This window comes from Pseudorasbora parva, chromosome 24, assembly GCF_024679245.1.
Source record: "Pseudorasbora parva isolate DD20220531a chromosome 24, ASM2467924v1, whole genome shotgun sequence".
In the NCBI taxonomy this organism is placed as follows: Eukaryota; Metazoa; Chordata; class Actinopteri; order Cypriniformes; family Gobionidae; genus Pseudorasbora; species Pseudorasbora parva.
This window is the reverse complement of record NC_090195.1, coordinates 25,199,682-25,218,571: the sequence shown is the minus strand read 5'-3', so window position 1 is coordinate 25,218,571 and position 18,890 is coordinate 25,199,682. Positions and strand designations below refer to the sequence as shown.

The 18,890-nt window shown below is 44.3% G+C and overlaps 1 protein-coding gene across 1 annotated transcript in view; it reads right to left on the bottom strand.

Annotated features, from left to right (window-relative positions):
- Window positions 1-18,890, bottom strand: part of LOC137063706 (ADP-ribosyl cyclase/cyclic ADP-ribose hydrolase 1) — a 258,430-nt gene that overhangs the window by 107,462 nt on the left and 132,078 nt on the right. The window contains exon 6 of the mRNA XM_067434968.1: window positions 10,190-10,282. Coding sequence (XP_067291069.1) covers window positions 10,190-10,282 — 93 coding nt within the window. The remainder of the gene's footprint in view (window positions 1-10,189; window positions 10,283-18,890) is intronic.

Genomic DNA, 18,890 nt, shown 5'->3' with positions numbered 1-18,890 from the left:
CTGCTTTGGCAGTAGAGAAACGGTAAGCCAGAGAAACTGAGCTCCTGTGGGAGCAGAGGGAACAGCACTGCTGCAGCAGTGGAGAAACGGTTAGCCAGAAAAACTGAGCTCCTGTGGGAGCAGTGGAAAAACGGTTAGCCAGAGAAACTGAGCTCCTGTGGGAGCAGAGGGAACAGCACTGCTGTAGCAGTGGAGAAACGGTTAGCCAGAGAAACAGAGCTCCTGTGGGAGCAGAGGGAACAACAACTGCTTTGGCGGTGGAGAAATTTGCCAGAGAAACTGAGCTCCTGCGGGAGCAGAGGGAACAGCACTGCTACAGCAGTGGAGAAGAGATTAGCCCGAAAAACTGAGCTCCTGTGGGAGCAAAAGGAAACACACTGTTATGGACACTGGAGGAATTAGCCAGAGAAACTGAGCTCCTGTGGGAGCAAAAGGAAACACACTGTTATGGACACTGGAGGAATTAGCTAGAGAAACTGAGCTCCTGTGGGAGCAGAAAGAACAGCACTGCTGTGGCACAGGAGAAAAATAGCCGGAGAAACTGAGCTCCTGCGGGAGCAGAGATAACAGCGCTGCTGTGGCGCAGAGGAGAAAGAAAATTAGCCAGAAAACTGAGCTCCTGTGGGAGAAGAGAGAATAGCACTGTTATGGCAGAGGAGAAATTAGCCAGAGAAACTGAGCTCCTGTGGGAGAAGATGGAACATCACTGCTTCTGTGGTGGAGAAAAAGTTAGATGGAACAAAATGGAAAAGCATGTTTGTAAAACCATAATGGGACTCTTATTTTGAAAGAGACCCATTTGGGTCCAACTCTTATTAAATTTAGCATACAACATTACAATATAATCACAATAAAGAAAACAGTCCTGGTTCATAAGAACTTGGCGCCATACATTGATTGTAAATGCTCTGAAACTGTAATATTCTGAACGCAACACGGTGCCACATTCAAAAGTTTAATCACAATTAGGAAGATGTGATGTATGTTTCTGACTCCAAAATATAAGATGGCTTAAATAATCATTATGCTGTATTGTCAACATTTAAGTTACTTAGCCTCACGATACATTCATTCGCTTTGCGAGCGAGTAAATTTATTGTTCTTCACCACGGCAAATGCACTTTGTGTGTGACAAGTTTCTGTCTGTTGTACACAGAGGCAGCAAGATCACAACAAAGCTTGATGCGTGCCGGAACTATGTTATTTAAGATACATTTATATTTCTTGGGACAGGAGCTGTTGTAGCTGTCCTGCTGCAAGTCTGTGCAGTGTGCACTCTTTACAGTGTCTGAGCGCTGCTCAAACAATTGACTCCTCATTGATTGAATTGTGGCAAAGACCACATTACACTTTGGAAAAAAAAAAAAAAAACAGGAATTCTTTTACCGTGATGTTGAGGAGCCATTGGTTTGAAATAATGCTGATGAAAAGCGGCCAAAAGGGGCTTTAGGTAGCTTAGGAATTTGTAAGGAAAGTTTTTTAGCATTGTAGCATAGCTTTGAGCAGCGTGTGGAGTCATGTTGACAGCGTGGGTAGAAAAAGTGACCTGCCAGAATGCTGCAAACTTTGTCAAGGAACTTTGGTGAGTTGACTGGGTATTTATGTGATCCTCCACTTGAGCTGATTGGTAGACATGTTGATTACTGATTGTTGACAGCTGGTTGGAATGACATCATGATTAGGTAGATCATTTGAACGTGCTTCTCCCGAACTTAGTTTTTTAAGAAACATCATTTAAGTTCATCCATGCTGTGATAATGATATGTTGCAGACGTTCATGACCCCAAAGGTTTTCTCCTCTGTAAACTGTTGCTGTTCAACTATGTACATGTGTTTTCCTTTTTTGTAGATTAGGGTGATGTTGTAAGCGTTGGAGCTGAAGCAACATCAGTTGGAGTCGGGCCAGAGTGCTGTGTATCAGGCATTTGATTATTGTCACCAAACAGTGGCGATTTCTTAAGTACTGCAAGGGAAGATCGGCTTCCCTTATAATATCACAAAATTAATGGTCAAATATGTACTATTGTATTAAAATTTTATTGACTAAAAATGCGTTAGAAAACATTCATCTCAAAGACGAGTTCGTACAGAATCAGTTACATATAGCAGGTCGGCTGACTCGATTTCCTTCTCATACATTCCCACAGCGTCACAGTGCATTTCCCTATTGAAGCCCAGCGTCCACTGACTTCAATGGGGCTGCTTTAAACGTTTTTTTTTTCAGTGCTTTGAAACTAGACGGTCATTGGATAAACGCTGCGATTATGTCTTGCCCACAGACGCTCAGCGTCTCGGGGGTGAATGGGGAGTGGGCTGGCCCGGACTCCGAGCTTCTGTGTGATGATTGGAGAGTCTGTCGAAAGACTGCGTCTCCTTTTGATTGTCAGCGATTCTGTACTATAAGGAATTACTGAAGCTAGCATATTCGCGCTCAGTCCCATCGCGGATTTCTCAAGTTCAGTCGAAATAAAAACTGCTGCAACCTATTCCTTTGATATTTGCTTGGCGAAATTGCTTGATTTTCATCATACATTTCACACAATTATACACCACATTCCTTGTTTCAGTTTTACAGAGTTTAATATTTTTTTATAGCTCTGCTGGCCATTGAGAGAACACTGGTCAAGTCACTTGAAAAGACTCCTAGTTGGTACGACAGGGTCATAGACCATTTTCTTGAAAAGGAATGTAGGGCAGAATTTACTTTTAAATAAATAGACAATTTTATGATTTAGGCCGAAAATGAGCTTCCCCTCTCTGACAGACCAGTAGCCGCCACTGTCACCAAAGGCTGGTGATCTGTTTCAACTGTCACTGATTTGCCATAGATGTAATCGTTGAACTTGGTGGAAGCAAAAACTACAGCGAGGAGCTCCTTTTCTATTTGTGCATAGCGCATTTCAGTTTGCGAGAGGACCCGTGAAGCGTAAGCAATAGGCTTTCTGTCCTGCAAGCATGCTGCTCCTAAAGCATACTGTGAGGAGTCACATGTTAAGGTGACAGGCTTGTCAACATTGTAGTGGGACAGGACAGGGGGCACATCAGGCATAGAAGGAATCTTGATGCTACAGCAGCCAAGACCACACTGTGTCTTTGTGTGTTAGCTGGCAGAGTGGGGCGGATATGTCACTTAGGTTAGGGATACACTTGCCCATATAGTTGACCATGCAGAGAAATCTGTGATATAAATGGAAATCGTGATATAAATGGCTTTAGTCTTTGATGGATCGGCATGTAGGCCATCACTGCTGAAGACATGGCCCACGTAGCTCACATTTAAGTCTGAATTTGCATTTCAGCAGATTTAGTCGTAGATTTACTAGACTTGCCCGCTCAAGCACGCTTTCTAGATTGTCATCATGCTCCTTTTCTGTGTGTCCACCAACCAACATATCATCTACTATGATAGCACATGGTTATCCAGCAAAAAATTGTTCCATTGAGTGTTCAGAAGCTGAGTTTATGTCAAAAGTCAATTTTAGAAATCTGTATCGGCCAAAAGGGGTGTTGAATGTTGTGAGTAGTGATTATTTATTGTCTAGAGAAATTTGCCCCCAATTTTTTTTTTTTTTTTTGCATCAAGCACAGAAAAGATTGAGGGTTTTAACATTTGGGCCACAACTTCCTCAGCCGTTCCTACTGGGTGGTGGGGTCTATACAAATTTGTATGTTGTTAGAGTCTTTTTATGAGCAGAGACCATGGAAGCAGACCACTCAGTCGGTTCAGAAATGGGTGTAATGACCCCAAGGTCGGTCATTCGCTGGAGCTCCTTTTTAACCCCTTACCTGTCATCTCCCGAGTTGGCAAATGGAGCATTTAGACATACTCATAGTATAAAGACAGCTGCTCGTACGGTATACTGAATATACACATAACCAATATATATTTAGAAAGCCAACACTTGAGAGTTTACAGATGAATTACTCAGACAGTTATTAATATAGAGATATAGGCTGAAACATTTAAAAATTAATAAACGAATAAATATTTCCTTCATGTATAAAAATATTATGTGAATGTAGTATAACGACTTATACCTACAACTAAATTGAAGGCACAAGTGTGTCCATGCTTTATTTAAAATCTAAAGCTGTTATGTCCAAAACTATGAATTTTATGAAACATTTTCTAAAACCATGTCTAGATTGTTTTTTAGATGTTTTTCATCTCATCAAATCAATCTTATCAAATAAGTTTGTTGGACTGAAGACAAGTTTGCAGTCTTTTGTATAATGTCTGGCGAGGAGAACAGCTCAATTAATGCTACAATGTGAGGCTCAATTAATGCTACAACATTCCCCCCCAGGGGAATGGTCTCTTCACCCGCAAACGGTTCTCTTAATTTGGAACACCTTCGGCAGAGCGAAAGTGGATCTCTTCGCCTCAAAAGACAACACTCACTGCCCAATATTTTTCTCCAAACGCAGGGATGCCCTGGCCCATGTCTGGCCCAGCCTCCCGCTATATGCTTTCCCCCCGATCGCGATGCTACCACAAACCATCAAGAAAATCAGGGAGACAGCATCCGCGGTGCTTTTAATAGCCCCGCTCTGGAGGAACCGAACGTGGTTCTCCGATCTGATCCAGCTGTCAGACACAGCCCCATGGCCCATTCCGCTGAGGAAAGACCTCCTCACGCAGGCGAAGGGGGGATCTGGCATCCCAGTCCCGAACTATGGGCCCTCCACGTATGGCCCATCAACTGGTATCGGGAAACCTCTCTGACAGAGTTATGAACACTATAGCGGAAGCTAGAGCCCCCTCGACGAGGCGGCTCTATACTCTGAAGTGGTCAGTGTTTTCTAACTGGTGTGCCGTCCGAAATATCGACGCACGCTCATGCGAAACAACAGAAGTGCTCGCTTTTCTCCAAGAGCTACTGGACGCGGGTCGTTCCCCCTCCACGCTCAAAGTTTATGTCGCCGCCATAGCAGCTAACCACGCTCAGGTCGCGGGACATTCACTAGGGAAAAGTGGGCTCATTGTACGTTTTCTTAAAGGGGCCAGGAGATTGAACCCCCCTCGCCCCCCCTCGGACCCTATTTGGGACCTCGCGGTGGTTCTAGACGCTATGAAGGGTCCCCCTTCGAGCCTCTCCAGACCGCGACCATAAAGCTTTTATCACTCAAAACCGCGTTTCTGCTGGCTCTGGCCTCGGTTAAACGTGTGAGTGACTTACACGCACTCTCAGTGAGTCCGTCCTGTCTCGAGTTCGGGCCCAACAACTCCAAAGTTGTTCTTAAACCGAGACATGGTTTTATACCCAAAGTGCTTTCTACCCCTTTGAGAGCACAGGTTATTACTCTGCTTCCTTTTTCCCGCATCTCAGGGTGAACAGGACGCGAATCTACTCTGCCCAGTCAGAGCTTTGAGACTGTATCTGGAGCGCTCCTCCCCCTTCAGGCAGTCGGACCAGCTGTTTGTCTGCTTCGGCGGCCGCACTAAAGGTTGTGCTGTTACGAAGCAAAGACTCTCACACTGGATAGTGGACGCGATCTCGCTGGCATATGAGTCTAAAAACCTGACTTGCCCTATAGGCGTTAAAGCCCACTCCACTAGAGGCATGGCCTCATCTTGGGCTTGGTCGTGTGGCATTTCTTTGGAAGATATCTGTGCGGCGGCAGGCTGGGCCTCTCCGTCCACTTTTATCAGATTCTATAAATTGGAGGTTCCAGCTCTACAAGCAGGGCTTCTCTCCATCTAGGCTCTATCTTGACCCTGGTAAACAGATTGCCTTTAGTTTTGGCCTGTACACATCAGTCCTTAAGCACTTTTCATTTATCATAAGATCCGACTATGTCCGATCAGCCGTTCAAACGAACCGACTCTTCCGGTTCTTCATTCCCCTTATAGCCGCCTCTGTCGGTGTCTCGGGGGTTTATTAACACATGCTTTGGGTATACTGGGTCAGTCAGCACACACGGCGCTTTACATTGTGTTCCCATACGTAATACGAGGAACCTCTCTCGAAAGGGAACGTACTCGGTTACTTTCGTAACCTCGGTTCCCTGAGAGAGAGGAACGAGTATTACGTTCCGTGCCGTGTTTATGCTTCTCAGGTATCGCTTCAGTCGATCTAAAAACCTGACACCTATGGCGAAATTAGGGCTTTATATAGCCTCCTGTATGCAAATATAAGCACCTTTTTTCGGCGGGCTTCTGGAACGCCCCCCATTGGCTCGTTCCTCTCAGCCGCCTCACCATAGGTTCCTGCAGTTGCCGTGGCCCGGCCAATCAGAGCGCTCCTCGCGCTGAGCTATGGCCGTTCAGCGGCACTGCGCTTTACATGGATACCTTTATTAAAGTTTTGCTTCATATTCTCGAGAAAAGGAGTTTTTCCCATACGTAATACTCGTTCCTCTCTCTCAGGGAACCGAGGTTACGAAAGTAACCGAGTACGATTTTCATTCAAATGGTGATGTTCAAATATGTTATATTCATCATTTTATATGGAGCTAATCGCTAAACCTGTTATCAGTCATAATGTAAACATCCATTGTTGATATAAAATAGCCGAAATCACATGAACAACCACACAAAAACCTTATTCCATAGTTATCGTGTGTTTATTAGCTTCTTAGTTCACGCGCAGAAATGAAGAATAGTCTCGTTCTTCACAGAGCCAGAATGAGGAAGTGTCCACACAGGAGAAGCGCGTCAAGCGAGGGCTTTGTTTAGCATGTCATAAGATTGGCCTGATGACACCTGATGAGTCATATCTGATGCATATCATTAAGAAGAGACCCAGAGAGAGGTCTGCGCATGTTTTAAATCTTTTATATTGAATGATTCCATGAGAAATTAATAGAAATGGTATTCTGTATGACTAAATACTTTGCAAACGTGATATGTCAATATTTCTCCAAATATGAGCCCTTTTGAACTAAGAACTAAACTGAAAGCTGTTCTTTGTGATCTGTGTGAACACAAATGAGCCAGTGCAGACGAAGGTGCGCTTGATAATCTTTTCAAAATATCGTTCAATACGGATCGATTATAATGCACTCCTGACATAAATGAAGAAATTAATGTCACTGCAACCCAGTTTTATCATAAAGAGTGTTCAAATATCGAAGCTGGAGTCTTTAATCTTTCTGATGATTCTGAGTGATGTTTAACGAGCAGTGCATGGTGAACAATCTGAGGCCGTATACGATCTTTGAAACTGCTGATCTGCTACCAAGGGAGAGAGAGCTGGTAACCACCTACACAGTGATTTCACGTTGGGTGGTGTATTACAGCAAACTCATAAAAATGCTTGGTTAGGAAATGCAGATAGTTGACACTTTTAAATATATGCCTCTTCATCCATCTCAGTGGCACCTGTTTGGGGTTCACTAGCGAAATAAAATGTATTACTGTAAAAATGTATTGATGTCGTAGTATTGTGCCCTTGTATTTTTGACACATTATCACATTATCCTCTATGTTGGATACTTTTAAATAATCACAAAATGTCTTTCTTGCTTCATCTTCTACATGACTTTTTAGTAATCAATTATCCTTATTCCAAACTAGACCATTGTATCAATACATTAAATTAAACCTTTGCAAAATTAGAAAACTCTTGGGCGATCTAAGGTTATCAAATTTCTCTGTATTATTCTTAACTTCAGATCTGATGCAAGCTTTGTTGCCTTTAAAGAATTTAAAAGAATTCAAGCAGTAATTAAGAAATTGCACAGGACGCTTTTACATTTCAAAACGGGAATTGCTTTCTCTTTTAGGCCATTTCAATTTCGCCATGCGAATCATTCCACAGGGTCGTTCTTTTATATCAAGGCTTCACAATCTCGCAAAAACAAACTGCATGATCTTTAAATTAGATGCCGGATGCCGCTTCGAACTACGCTACTGGTCCAAACTACGTAATGAGAGGAACAATATTTCTTTATTCTATAATGAATTAAGCTTACAACTACATTTAAAAAGGCATGCTGCTTCTCAGCTGCTTGTAACAGAATAGCACCCATGCCACTTTCCTCGTTTAAGGGGCATGCTGCATGTAAATGCATCTGGCTGTGTAAATTTTACTCCTCCCAAAATGGTAAGAGTTATAGGTTACCAGCTCCAGTAGCCAGATATGACACTGCTACTGCAACATGCATCGCCACAGATATGGCTCGAGAAGAGTATCTTTTCAGAAAGCAAAACTGCAACATATAAAAGTTTGGCACTGCAAATATAGTGAGACTAAATTATCTTTTGATTCTGCTTTCTCTCCTATTGTGGTCTTTGATCTTAATTAATGATTTTTAAAAATGCAGCTATCTGTTGGTTTCACTGACGTGAACTGTTCAATTTGCATAAAGCATGGAATTGAAGATCAGTTTTTTATTAATTCTGCAGACAAACATTTATGTATGTGTTTAAATGCAACATTTATAACAAACCGTATAGCTAACGCATGACGCGACCACATTATGGAAGAGAAAGTGTTTGTATATTAGGGTGTACTCATACTAGGCATGGTTGCCTCATACCATGCCCGAGTGCGATTGTCCCCTCTCCCTACTCCCCCGCTGGCCTGCATTCACACTTGCACTTAACGCACTGGACCGGAGCATACTTGCATCGTTCATCATGCATCTTTTTGTTTTGAAGCACTGCACACATTTTAAGATTATTATGGAGGCAGCTGACTTTGATGGAGGAATTTAAAGCTTTACTCGTAAACTACAAATTATGTTAATCATTAAAGGGTTAGTTTACCCAAAAATGTAATTTATGTCATTAAAGGAACACTCCACTTTTAAAAAAAATAGGCTTATTTTCCAAGTCCTTTAGAGTTAAACAGTTGAGTTTTACCGTTTTTGAATCCATTCAGCCGATCTCTTGATCTGGCCGTAGAACTTTTAGCATAGCTTAGCATACATCAGTGAATCGGATTAGACCATTAGCATCGCGCTCAAAAATGACCAAACACTTTACTTTTTAAGATAATATTTTTCCTATTTAAAGCTTGACTTTTCTGTAGTTACATCGTGTTCCCAGAGCACACGGAAAAAGAGAAGTTTTGAATTTTAGACCGATTATTGATAGGAACTATTCTCTCATTCCCGCGGAATAATCAGGAAAATTTGCAATGATATTACGCAGAAAATAGTTCCTAGCTATATAGCTCTAAAAGAAAAGAAAAAAAACGCAACATAATTTTTTCACATAATATAGTGAAAGTCTTTGGTCATTTTTAAACAATGCTAATGGTCTAATCCGATTCAATGATGTATGCTAAGCTATGCTAAAAGTGCTACCGCCAGATACAGAGATTGGCTGAATGGATTCAAAAACGGTAAAACTCAACTGTTTAACTCTAAGGGGCTTAGAAAATGAGCCTATTTTCCAAAATAGTGGAGTGTTCCTTTAATGACACACCCTAATGTTTTTCCACACCCGTAAAACCTTGTTCATCTTCGGACTACAGTTTAAGATATTTTATATTTAGTCCGAGAGCGTATCCACTTGTGTATGCATCCAAGTGTATGCATACTGTCCATGTCCAGAAAGGGAATAAAAACATCAAAGTAGTCCTTATTTGACATCAGTTAGTTAATTAGAATCTCTTGAAGCATCGAAAATAATAAATAAAAATACATTTTGGTCCAAAAATAGCAAAAACTACGATTTATTCAGCATTGTCTTCTCTTCTGCATTTGTTTTAAAACCTCAAATAAAGATTCAAACGGTCATAATTCTGCGTATTGATTTATAATTCCGATCGCGTGTCAAATTGTCAAACTGCTGTATCACATGACATTGGCGATCCAAAACATGAATCAATATGTTTGAATCTTTATTTGAGGTTTGAAAACAAACGCGGAAAAGAATACCATAAATTTAATTTGGTATGTTATAAATGTTATAAACCTAAAAATATATTGATTTAATCGAAAAGTATATATACACAAGTAGTAATAATTTGGGTTTTTGCTGTCATAATGATGACAGTAGTGCACAGCTGTTCTGTGCTCTGGCCCAACTGAACCATGCTCTGACCTACCTCTTCCAAGCGGGCCAGGGCTGGCCAAATAAACTGTGCCAGAGCACGGAAAGGAGCACTCACACTTGTCAAACAAACCTGGCTTTGGGGGTCAAACATGCTTGGGCACGGTTTAGAGCGCCTAGTGTGAGTACACCCTTAATCACAGTGTAAGTGCAAGACAAGAACAAGAAGAAATGTATAATTACAAAAAGGGTCCCTCCAGGTTGTAGACAACTTTAATGTAAACATGGGTGACCATCCTTGGGTTTAGATTGTCCAGTTCCACACTGCCAAACATGCTGAGAAATAAACACTTGAAAATTAAGTTTATAATGAAATTTCAACATTTCAAAAGTTTATAATGAAATACATTTAAGTTTAAAATGCATAGTTATGTCAAATGAGAAAAAAAAATAAAATAAAAATAAAATAAAATAAAATAAAAAAAAACTTGTTTTACACATGTTTAGGATTAAATGCAAACAATGTTCTAAATAGCCTAAAATATTTGTTTTAATTAAATGCATTTATTTAATCAAATTTATATAATAAATATATAATAACAGTATTAGTTCAGTGGTTCCCAATCAAGGTCCTGGGGCCGGTTGCACCAGCTGTACATTTGTTACAACAGTTTTGATGTAAATGGGTACTAAGCTACAATTTATGGGTAACGTTTTAGATTACGGCCCGGAAAGTATTGCATAATTAAAGTGAATTTACAGCATAACTTTCAGTACTTAGTGTAACTATAAAGTATGTGTAGGTGTATGGGAACAATATGTAATGTTGGGGGAATAAAGGGGTAACTATCAGGAAAATTAACAAATTATTTCTACTGTAAGTATTTTTTAATTAAGGGGTAATTATACTTTAAGTATTTTTTTAATTAAGGGCTAATTATCCGTCTAGTTACGGGGTAAGTATGAATGCGCGGGCTTAAATTTAAAGTGGCTCTTGTTCCCCTCTTTACACAGCGAGCTGAAGCACCCTCCTCGAAGAGTGTTCGGCGGGATCGAAGCGTTCTCATGTTTAGTTTCTCGCAATGCTCACAGCCAGCCCCCTCGACGGCTGCCTGGGCATGCTCAGATCCCAAACACTTTGTGCTTTATAGCTTCCTGGTCAATGACGTCACCCGCCTATGACGTATCGCCAAGCTATTGGACAGATTTCACGAATGCTTCATGACACAATCACGCAGAGGCGTTCCCGTAGCGTTTCGACGCAGCGTCTCGTTCCCGCTCAGGGAACCATGGTTACATACGTAACCTGAGACAATTTGCTCAGTGGCAGGTGCATCTTAGGGCAAACTAGCATGTTAGCTTAGCACACCAGCAAAACAACTATTTATAGGATTAAAATCACGTTTTATTAAAAACTTATGTCATATCACTTTATACTTCATAAGTCGAGTGTTTTATATAACTATCTGTGATCTCGTGGCTTCGGGTCAAAAAATCTGACAGAAAATACACAATGCTAAAAGCTATGTCGAAAAGCATTGCATTATAAATATAATATATTATGAAACCACCCAATATGGCATGAAGAACAAAGACCAACCATTTATTGTCACGATTGTGTGTTTATTGTCTTCAAACGTGTCTATCTGCATGTTATAGCTAGAAGCTAGAAGCTTGGTTTATGTCAGGGAGCTCAGTGTCACATGGTTTGTTTTTCTTCTGCATGTTCCATATATGGACTGAATGTGCAATTGTACATCCCTCCGGCTGCCAGTATGAACTGAAAACACAGCACATCAGAGTATACAGCGCTCATAATGATACTGGATAATGATACTGATACTCTTTATTTTGGATAAAGATTGAATTTATAATACTTCTCTGTATAGAAATTTGACTCAAACAAATGAGAATCTATCAATATTTCTTCACATCTGCACAAATTTGAAGTAAAAGCCCAGAGAGATGTTGTTTTGTCGAGAGTCTTCATGACGACCACAGAGGAGTTTTTTTTATGAATGGGAGCAAATGACGCGCATATTACAATAAAAAGGTACAGACGCCGATGATCATATTCATAACTCCTGGCACATATTAACACATTATGGTCACTTTAAGACTTTGAGAATAAAACAGAGGTAAAAAAAACTTTAGTATTCAATCTTTTTATTGATGTATAGTTTGTCGAGGTAATTATGCTTGTATTTCAGAGTACACCACAGTCACTGCATAGCCTACATTGTGACTAAAGTTATATAAACATGTAGCCTAGAAATCTAGACGCACCCTAGCGACATAATATCTAATCTGCCCGCGAGTGTCATCTAGCAACTCTCAATACCCTTCTGAGCTGTATTCGCCTAACTCTTGCCAGGCCAATCACATCGTGTATAGAGTCGGTGGGCAGGGCCATAATGACGATGGCCGAGTTGCGTTTGCGTGCTTCTAGTAAACACAGAAACTGGCGAACGGCGGTCTTTCGAATCAGCTTTGACCGCGACTCTGGAACACTTGGAGTTAAGCTTTAAGAACAAAGAACGGCACTGAAGTCATTCTTAAAAAGGGAAGATGTGTTCTGAGTTTTGCTGACCGGATATGGCAAATGTTTAATCTATCAACAAGCTCTGTTTCACCTTCGTTGCTCTGGTTGGTTGCGCTATCCTATCATGTGCAGAGGGAGTTTGAAAGACAACTGTTTATCCCGCCCCTCGGATTTAGCCATTTCCATGGTGAGTTTCCAGACCAAACATCTTGATGTGGGTCTGGCTTGTCAGGCTAATAAACATACAATATTGTTGACGAAAAAAGACAAGTCTAAAAAGTAGTTTAAAAAATAAAAACTTGAACAAAATGCACTGGTTTTGGTTTTGTCGGTGAAAAAGAGGAGTGTTCGAGTGTTCTTGCTGGCGTTGCCAGATTTCAGTAATTTAAATCCCCAATCAGAGCTTTTCTGTGAAAAGAACACGTATACACAAATCCGGCGAAACACGGAAGTAAAGCATCGCCGCCCATTACTGCGTGCCTTGCTGCTAAGGACTTAGAGCAGTGCGTACACTAAAACACTTCACAATTAGACAAATATGAAACGATCAGTTACAAAAATATATGGCCTTATTAAATCAGCACGAAAACTTGCGTGACCCACCGGTGTGCTCATGCATATGTTCACAAGCTGCAATAAATAGCCACGACCAGTTGTAGCAATAGAATACATGTTCCTACAGGCATAAGATTATTGTTAAGGCGATAAGCGTCAGAACCTAAACTACAGGGCATGAGTTCCGGATGGATTGGCCAGATACTGCATCCTATCATCAAAGCCGCTGGGTATGAATCACAGGTGTCGTGGGGTTTTCAGGCAGTGGACTCATACCATAATGCCAGTAAGAATAGAGAAAACTACAAAGTTAAATTTGTGTAATTGTGACTTAAAGTCCCTTTGTAACAGGCACGTAAGTTTTAATTATTTTCTGTCTTTAAGTGTTTTTCTTTACGTTCATTTGATCCTTTGTCATTTACAGCGCGTCGTGCATTACTGCCGCGCGCTGCTCTAAGTGCAGCATAAGTCCTCATAACTGTTTGTTATTTCATGTTCTTAAAACTTGTTTGTGTAAAACAATTCCGTGATCACGGAAAGCAGGGCCCTAATATTAGCAACACAGCTCACAATGACAGTGTTCAGTTTTGTTGCTGTCTAAATTACATTACATTTGGCAGACGCATTTATACATTCATACATCCTGTTGTCAATAAATTACCTTTATCTGTAAGTTTTGGCCACTGCCTGACATCATCTACCCAATGTTCCCTTTCCAGACATTTTATTTAATGTGCAGGATCCGCTTTCATTGAAATGTCATTAGAGGACACCGGCAAGTGTCACACTGTCACGCACTTCACAGGCACGCAGTAATGGCGGCAGGCAAGATGGCGGCGCCCATAATGTTTGCGGCGGATTTGTGTATACTAACCTGTGTTTTACCTAAATGTGCAATCTGGCAATTATATGCACGCTCTCTCTCTCTCTCTCTCTCTCGCTCTCTCTCTCTCTCTCTCTCTCTCTCTCTCTCTCTCTCTCTCTCTCTCTCTCTCTCTCTCTCTCTCTCTCTCTCTCACTCTCTCTCTCTCTCTCTCTCGGATGATCTGAAAACACCAGTAAAACAAGTAACCTGCCTTTTTAGCAATCTCCATTTGAGATTTCTGCTTCAAGTGTCATTAGTCGGCCTGTGTTCTGTCAGGACTCGCAAGCCGCTTTGCTGAACAACTGCGCTTGTGTGAGCTGCTGAAATAAGCCAATCAGAGCAGTGCTCAATATTAATATTCATGACCCTGAATAATATTTATAAGGCAAAAACGTCCCGGGTTATGTCTATAACCCTTGTTCCCTGAGAGGGAACGAGACACTGCGTCGTGAAACGACTCTTTTGGGGAATGCCCACAGCGTGACGCATCTGAAGCATGAATGAAACTAAGACCGATCCTGATTGGTGCTACGTCATGACGTAGTAAGTGACGGCATACCCGGAAGTATAAAGGGACGCCGCATCACAATAGCGCTAGCTTTTCGCGATGAAGCAAATCATTCCTAGGCATGGAGAGGCGTGGCAAGGCGACGCAGTGTCTCGTTCCCTCTCAGGGAACAAGGGTTATAGACATAACCCGAGACGTTCCCTTCTCGAGGGAACTCCCACTGCGTTGTGAAATGACTCTTTTGGGGAACGAGTACCCACTATGCCACAACGATCCATGCCTGCCCTAGTGTGAAGCTGGAACCCAGGCACACTTAGGACGAGAGCACCCTAGCGCCTGGCGTCGCAGGAAGGTGCAGATTAAAAAACCTAATGAAAGTGTGTGGGGTAGCCCAACCGGCTGCCTCACAGATATCCTGAAGCGGGACCCCCATCTGAAGGGCCCGAGAAGAGGCCATGCCCCTTGTGGAATGCGCCCTCAAGGCCAAAGGTGAAGGCAAGCCGCGCACCTGATAGGCCATGGCAATAGCCTGGACGATCCAATTACTGACCGTCTGCTTGGTCGCGAGCAGACCCCTACTAGGAGACCCGAAACACACTAACAGTTGGTCCGACCTTCTCCACTGCGAAGACTTCCGCAGGTAAATTTGCAGTGCTCTGACCGGATAGAGCAGATGAAGTCTCCCCTCTTCAGCCGACACATGAGGTGGAGGATGAAATGCCTGCAGCACTGTAGGCCGTGCCACACTAGATGGCACCTTAGGCACATAGCCCGCCCTAGGGTACAAGATGGCCTTAACCCCGCCGGGGGCAAACTCCAGGCAAGTCAGCATTATAGCCAAGGCCAGAGGTCCCCCACCCTCTTAAGCGAGGTGATTGCCAGGAGCAGTGACACCTTATAAGACAAAGCTCAATCTGTCGCCGTCTCAAGTGGTTCAAAGGGGGCCTCAGCCAGCCCTTCAAGTACCACCGCCAGATCCCAGGTTGGAACTCTGGGGCAAGTCGCAGGCCTCATCCTCCAGGTACCACGGAGGAAACGTACGACCAAAGGGTGCCTCCCCAGAGGCCCATCACTTACAGGAGCATGGAAAGCCGTAATGGCAGCCACGTACACCTTAAGTGTGGACGGGGTTAGCCCTGCAGTGAAACGATCTTGGAGGAACTCCAGCACTGAAGCCACTGGGCAGTTAACTGGGTCCACCTCACGCTCCCTGCACCAAGTGGAAAATACATTCCACTTCAAGCCGTACAACCTTCTCGTGGAAGGAGCCCTGGAACTGAGTATGGTCTCCACTACACCTGCCGACAGGCCAGCCTCTAAGTACTGAGCCCCCTCAGGGGCCAGACCCAAAGCTTCCACAGCTCTGGCTGGGGGTGAAATATTGTGCCCCCTGCCTGAGACAGCAGGTCCCTCCTCAAAGGGATCTGCCAAGGAGGACCTGCCAGCAGTGCTATGATGTCTGAGAACCATACTCGGGCCGGCCAGTACGGGGCTACTAGGAGTAGACTGATTCCGTCCTGCCGGACCCTATCCAGAACTCCCGGGAGCAGAGCTATCGGGGGAAATGCATACAGACGCAGCCTCGGCCATGTCTGTACCATGGCATCCAACCCCAGGGGGGCTGGATGCGTGAGGGAAAACCACAGTGGGCAGTGGGACGTCTCTCGAGACGCAAACAGATCCACTTCCACTGGGCCATACCTTTCGCATATAGACCTCACTACCTCTGGGTGAAGTCTCCATTCCCCGGGCCTCAGCCCCTGCCTCGACAGGATGTCCGCTCCCTGATTCCGGTCCCCGGGAATATACATCGCTCTGATAGACGATAGTTTCCCCTGGGACCATAGAAGGATCTGATGCGCCAATCTGCACAGAGGGCGAGACCTCAGACCCCCCTGATGGTTCAGGTACGTGACCACCGACATATTGTCGGAGCGCACCAGAATGTGATAACCCCTGAGATCTGTCAGGAAGCTCCTCAGAGCCCTGAACACAGCCAACATCTCCAGGCAATTTATATGCCATGAAAGATGATGGTCCTGCCACAGACCCTGGGCAAAGCGGCCGTCCATGACCGCGCCCCAACCAGTGAGGGAGGCGTCTGTCGAAACGGATTTCCGGCGACATGACGCTCCCAACACCGGCCCTTGGGACAGAAACCAAGGTTTCTTCCATATTGAAAGGGAATGAAGGCATCTGCGCGTAACCCTGATCATACGGAATGGATTCCCCTTCAGAGAAAACCCCTTGGCTTTCAGCCACCACTGCAGGGGCCTCATGTACAGCAGGCCAAAAGGTATTAGGTTGGACGCCTCTGCCATGAGCCCCAGCAGTCTTTGAAACTGCTTTACAGTGATGTTGCGGCCTAGCTTTATGCTGGAGACCATCGCCCGTATGGACTCGATGCGTGCGGGAGACACATGTGCCCGCATCGTCGTCGAGTACCATACCACCCCCAGGAATGTGGACCTCTGGGAGGGCGTCAACATGCTCTTCTTCATGTTGAGTCTCAACCCCAAGCTCTGAGACTCAACATGCTCTTCTTCATGTTGAGTCTCAACCCCAAGCTCTGAATATGGCCAAGGACGACGATGCCGAACTGCCAGCTCTCGAGACTGGGCCAAAATGAGCCAGTCGTCGATATAGTTCAGTACGCGGATGCCCTGGAGTCTCAGTGGAGCCAGAACTGCATCCATGCACTTGGTGAACGTGCAAGGGGAGAGAGCTAGGCCGAATGGAAGAACCCGATATTGGAATGCTTAGCCCCCGAAAGCGAACCTCAGGAACTTCCTGTGAGAAGGACTGATGGAAATGTGGAAGTATGCGTCTTTCAGATCTATCGTGACAAACCAGTCCTCGGACCAAATCTGATTCACGATAACAGGTATTGTTAGCATCTTGAACCTGAACCTCCTCAGAGACCGGTTCAAATACCTCAGATCTAAAATCGGACGCAGACCCCCGTCCTTTTTGGGAGCTATAAAGTACCGGCTGTAGAACCCCGACTCCCTTTCTGATGGAGGAACACGTTCTATGGCCTCCTTTATCAGCAGGGAGTGTACTTCCTGTTCCATAACCCGAGCCCGCTCTGGGACCACTGCAGTCCAGACCACCCCACTGAATCTTGGTGGGCTGTGGCCAAACTGCAGTCTGTACCCCTTTTCTACAGTGCGCAGGACCCATGGCGACACATTCGACAGGCGTAGCCACGCCTGGAAAAAATCTACCAAGGGAATCAGCCTCTCGGCTGACCTCGAGTGTTCTTTGAATACTGTTCTCGACCCCCTGAAGCGGCTGCCCGGAAGGGAGAGGTCGTGGACAAATTTCGGTGTGCGAACGCCATCGCTGCCTGCCTGAAACCGCTCGGGGTGGACGAGGTAGCGCGCGTACGCTGGAAACCGATGTGACCCGAAGCGTCATTGACGGCGGGATTACCACATCGATTTCCAGAGGGCTCCGCAGAGAAAACGGCCTCAGACGCTTCTCCCCGGAGGGGACAGCCCTCAGAGGTCCTACCATGGCTAGGACCTCTTTCCCGAAGCCTTCTTAGCCTGAAGGACGGCCCTCAGGTCGCCCTTCTGTTGAGCCGGCTTCGGGCGAGAACGCCGCCTCTGTTGCCAAGCTCCATGGGGAGGGGCTCTAGAGGCGACGCTCTCCTTTTGTACCTGCCGGTACGCGGAGCTCGATGACGGCTGGGGCTGGTCGGTTTTAGGACCAGCCCCTTTAGACTTGGAGCGGCGAGGGATAAACTGCTGGAACGCCGCAGATTGCCTCTTTGCCTCCTGATACCTGTCGACAACCGTACTGACAGCGTCGCCGAACAGGCCAGAAGGCGAAAGAGGAGCATCAAGGAGGAAAACCTTATCCTTCTCCCTGATGCCCGACAGATTCAGCCATAAATGCCTCTCCGTAGCCACCATAGCTGACATGGAGTGGCCCACACCGCGGGCCGTCTCCTTGGTGACCCGGAGAGACAAATCTGTCGCTCTGCGGAGCTCAGCCACATCCTCGGGTGTGGGTCCCTCGCCCTCATCCAAGTCTTTTAACAGGTCGGCCTGGTATGCCTGCAACAATGCCATGGTATGCAGCCATGCACCAGCCCGACCTGCCGCCATATATGCTCTGCCCACCATCACCGATGTATCTCTACACGGCTTGGTGGGCAGCACCGGGGTTTTTAGGGAAGATGCCACATCAATCAATCAATCAATCAATCAATCAACTTTATTTATATAGCGCTTTTACAATCACGATTGTGTCAAAGCAGCTTCACAGTGTCAAACAGGATAATATTGCGACAAAATTAGATTTGGCTGTACAGTCGTACTGGAGAAAACAGTGATGTTATCAGCTTATTTTAATTTATCATATAGCGACAATGTTGGCAGATCAGTATTATAGTTTATAGAATTAAATAAGACCTAATTCATACATTTTATTTGTATAATAAGTTGAATAACTTTAATCATATTTT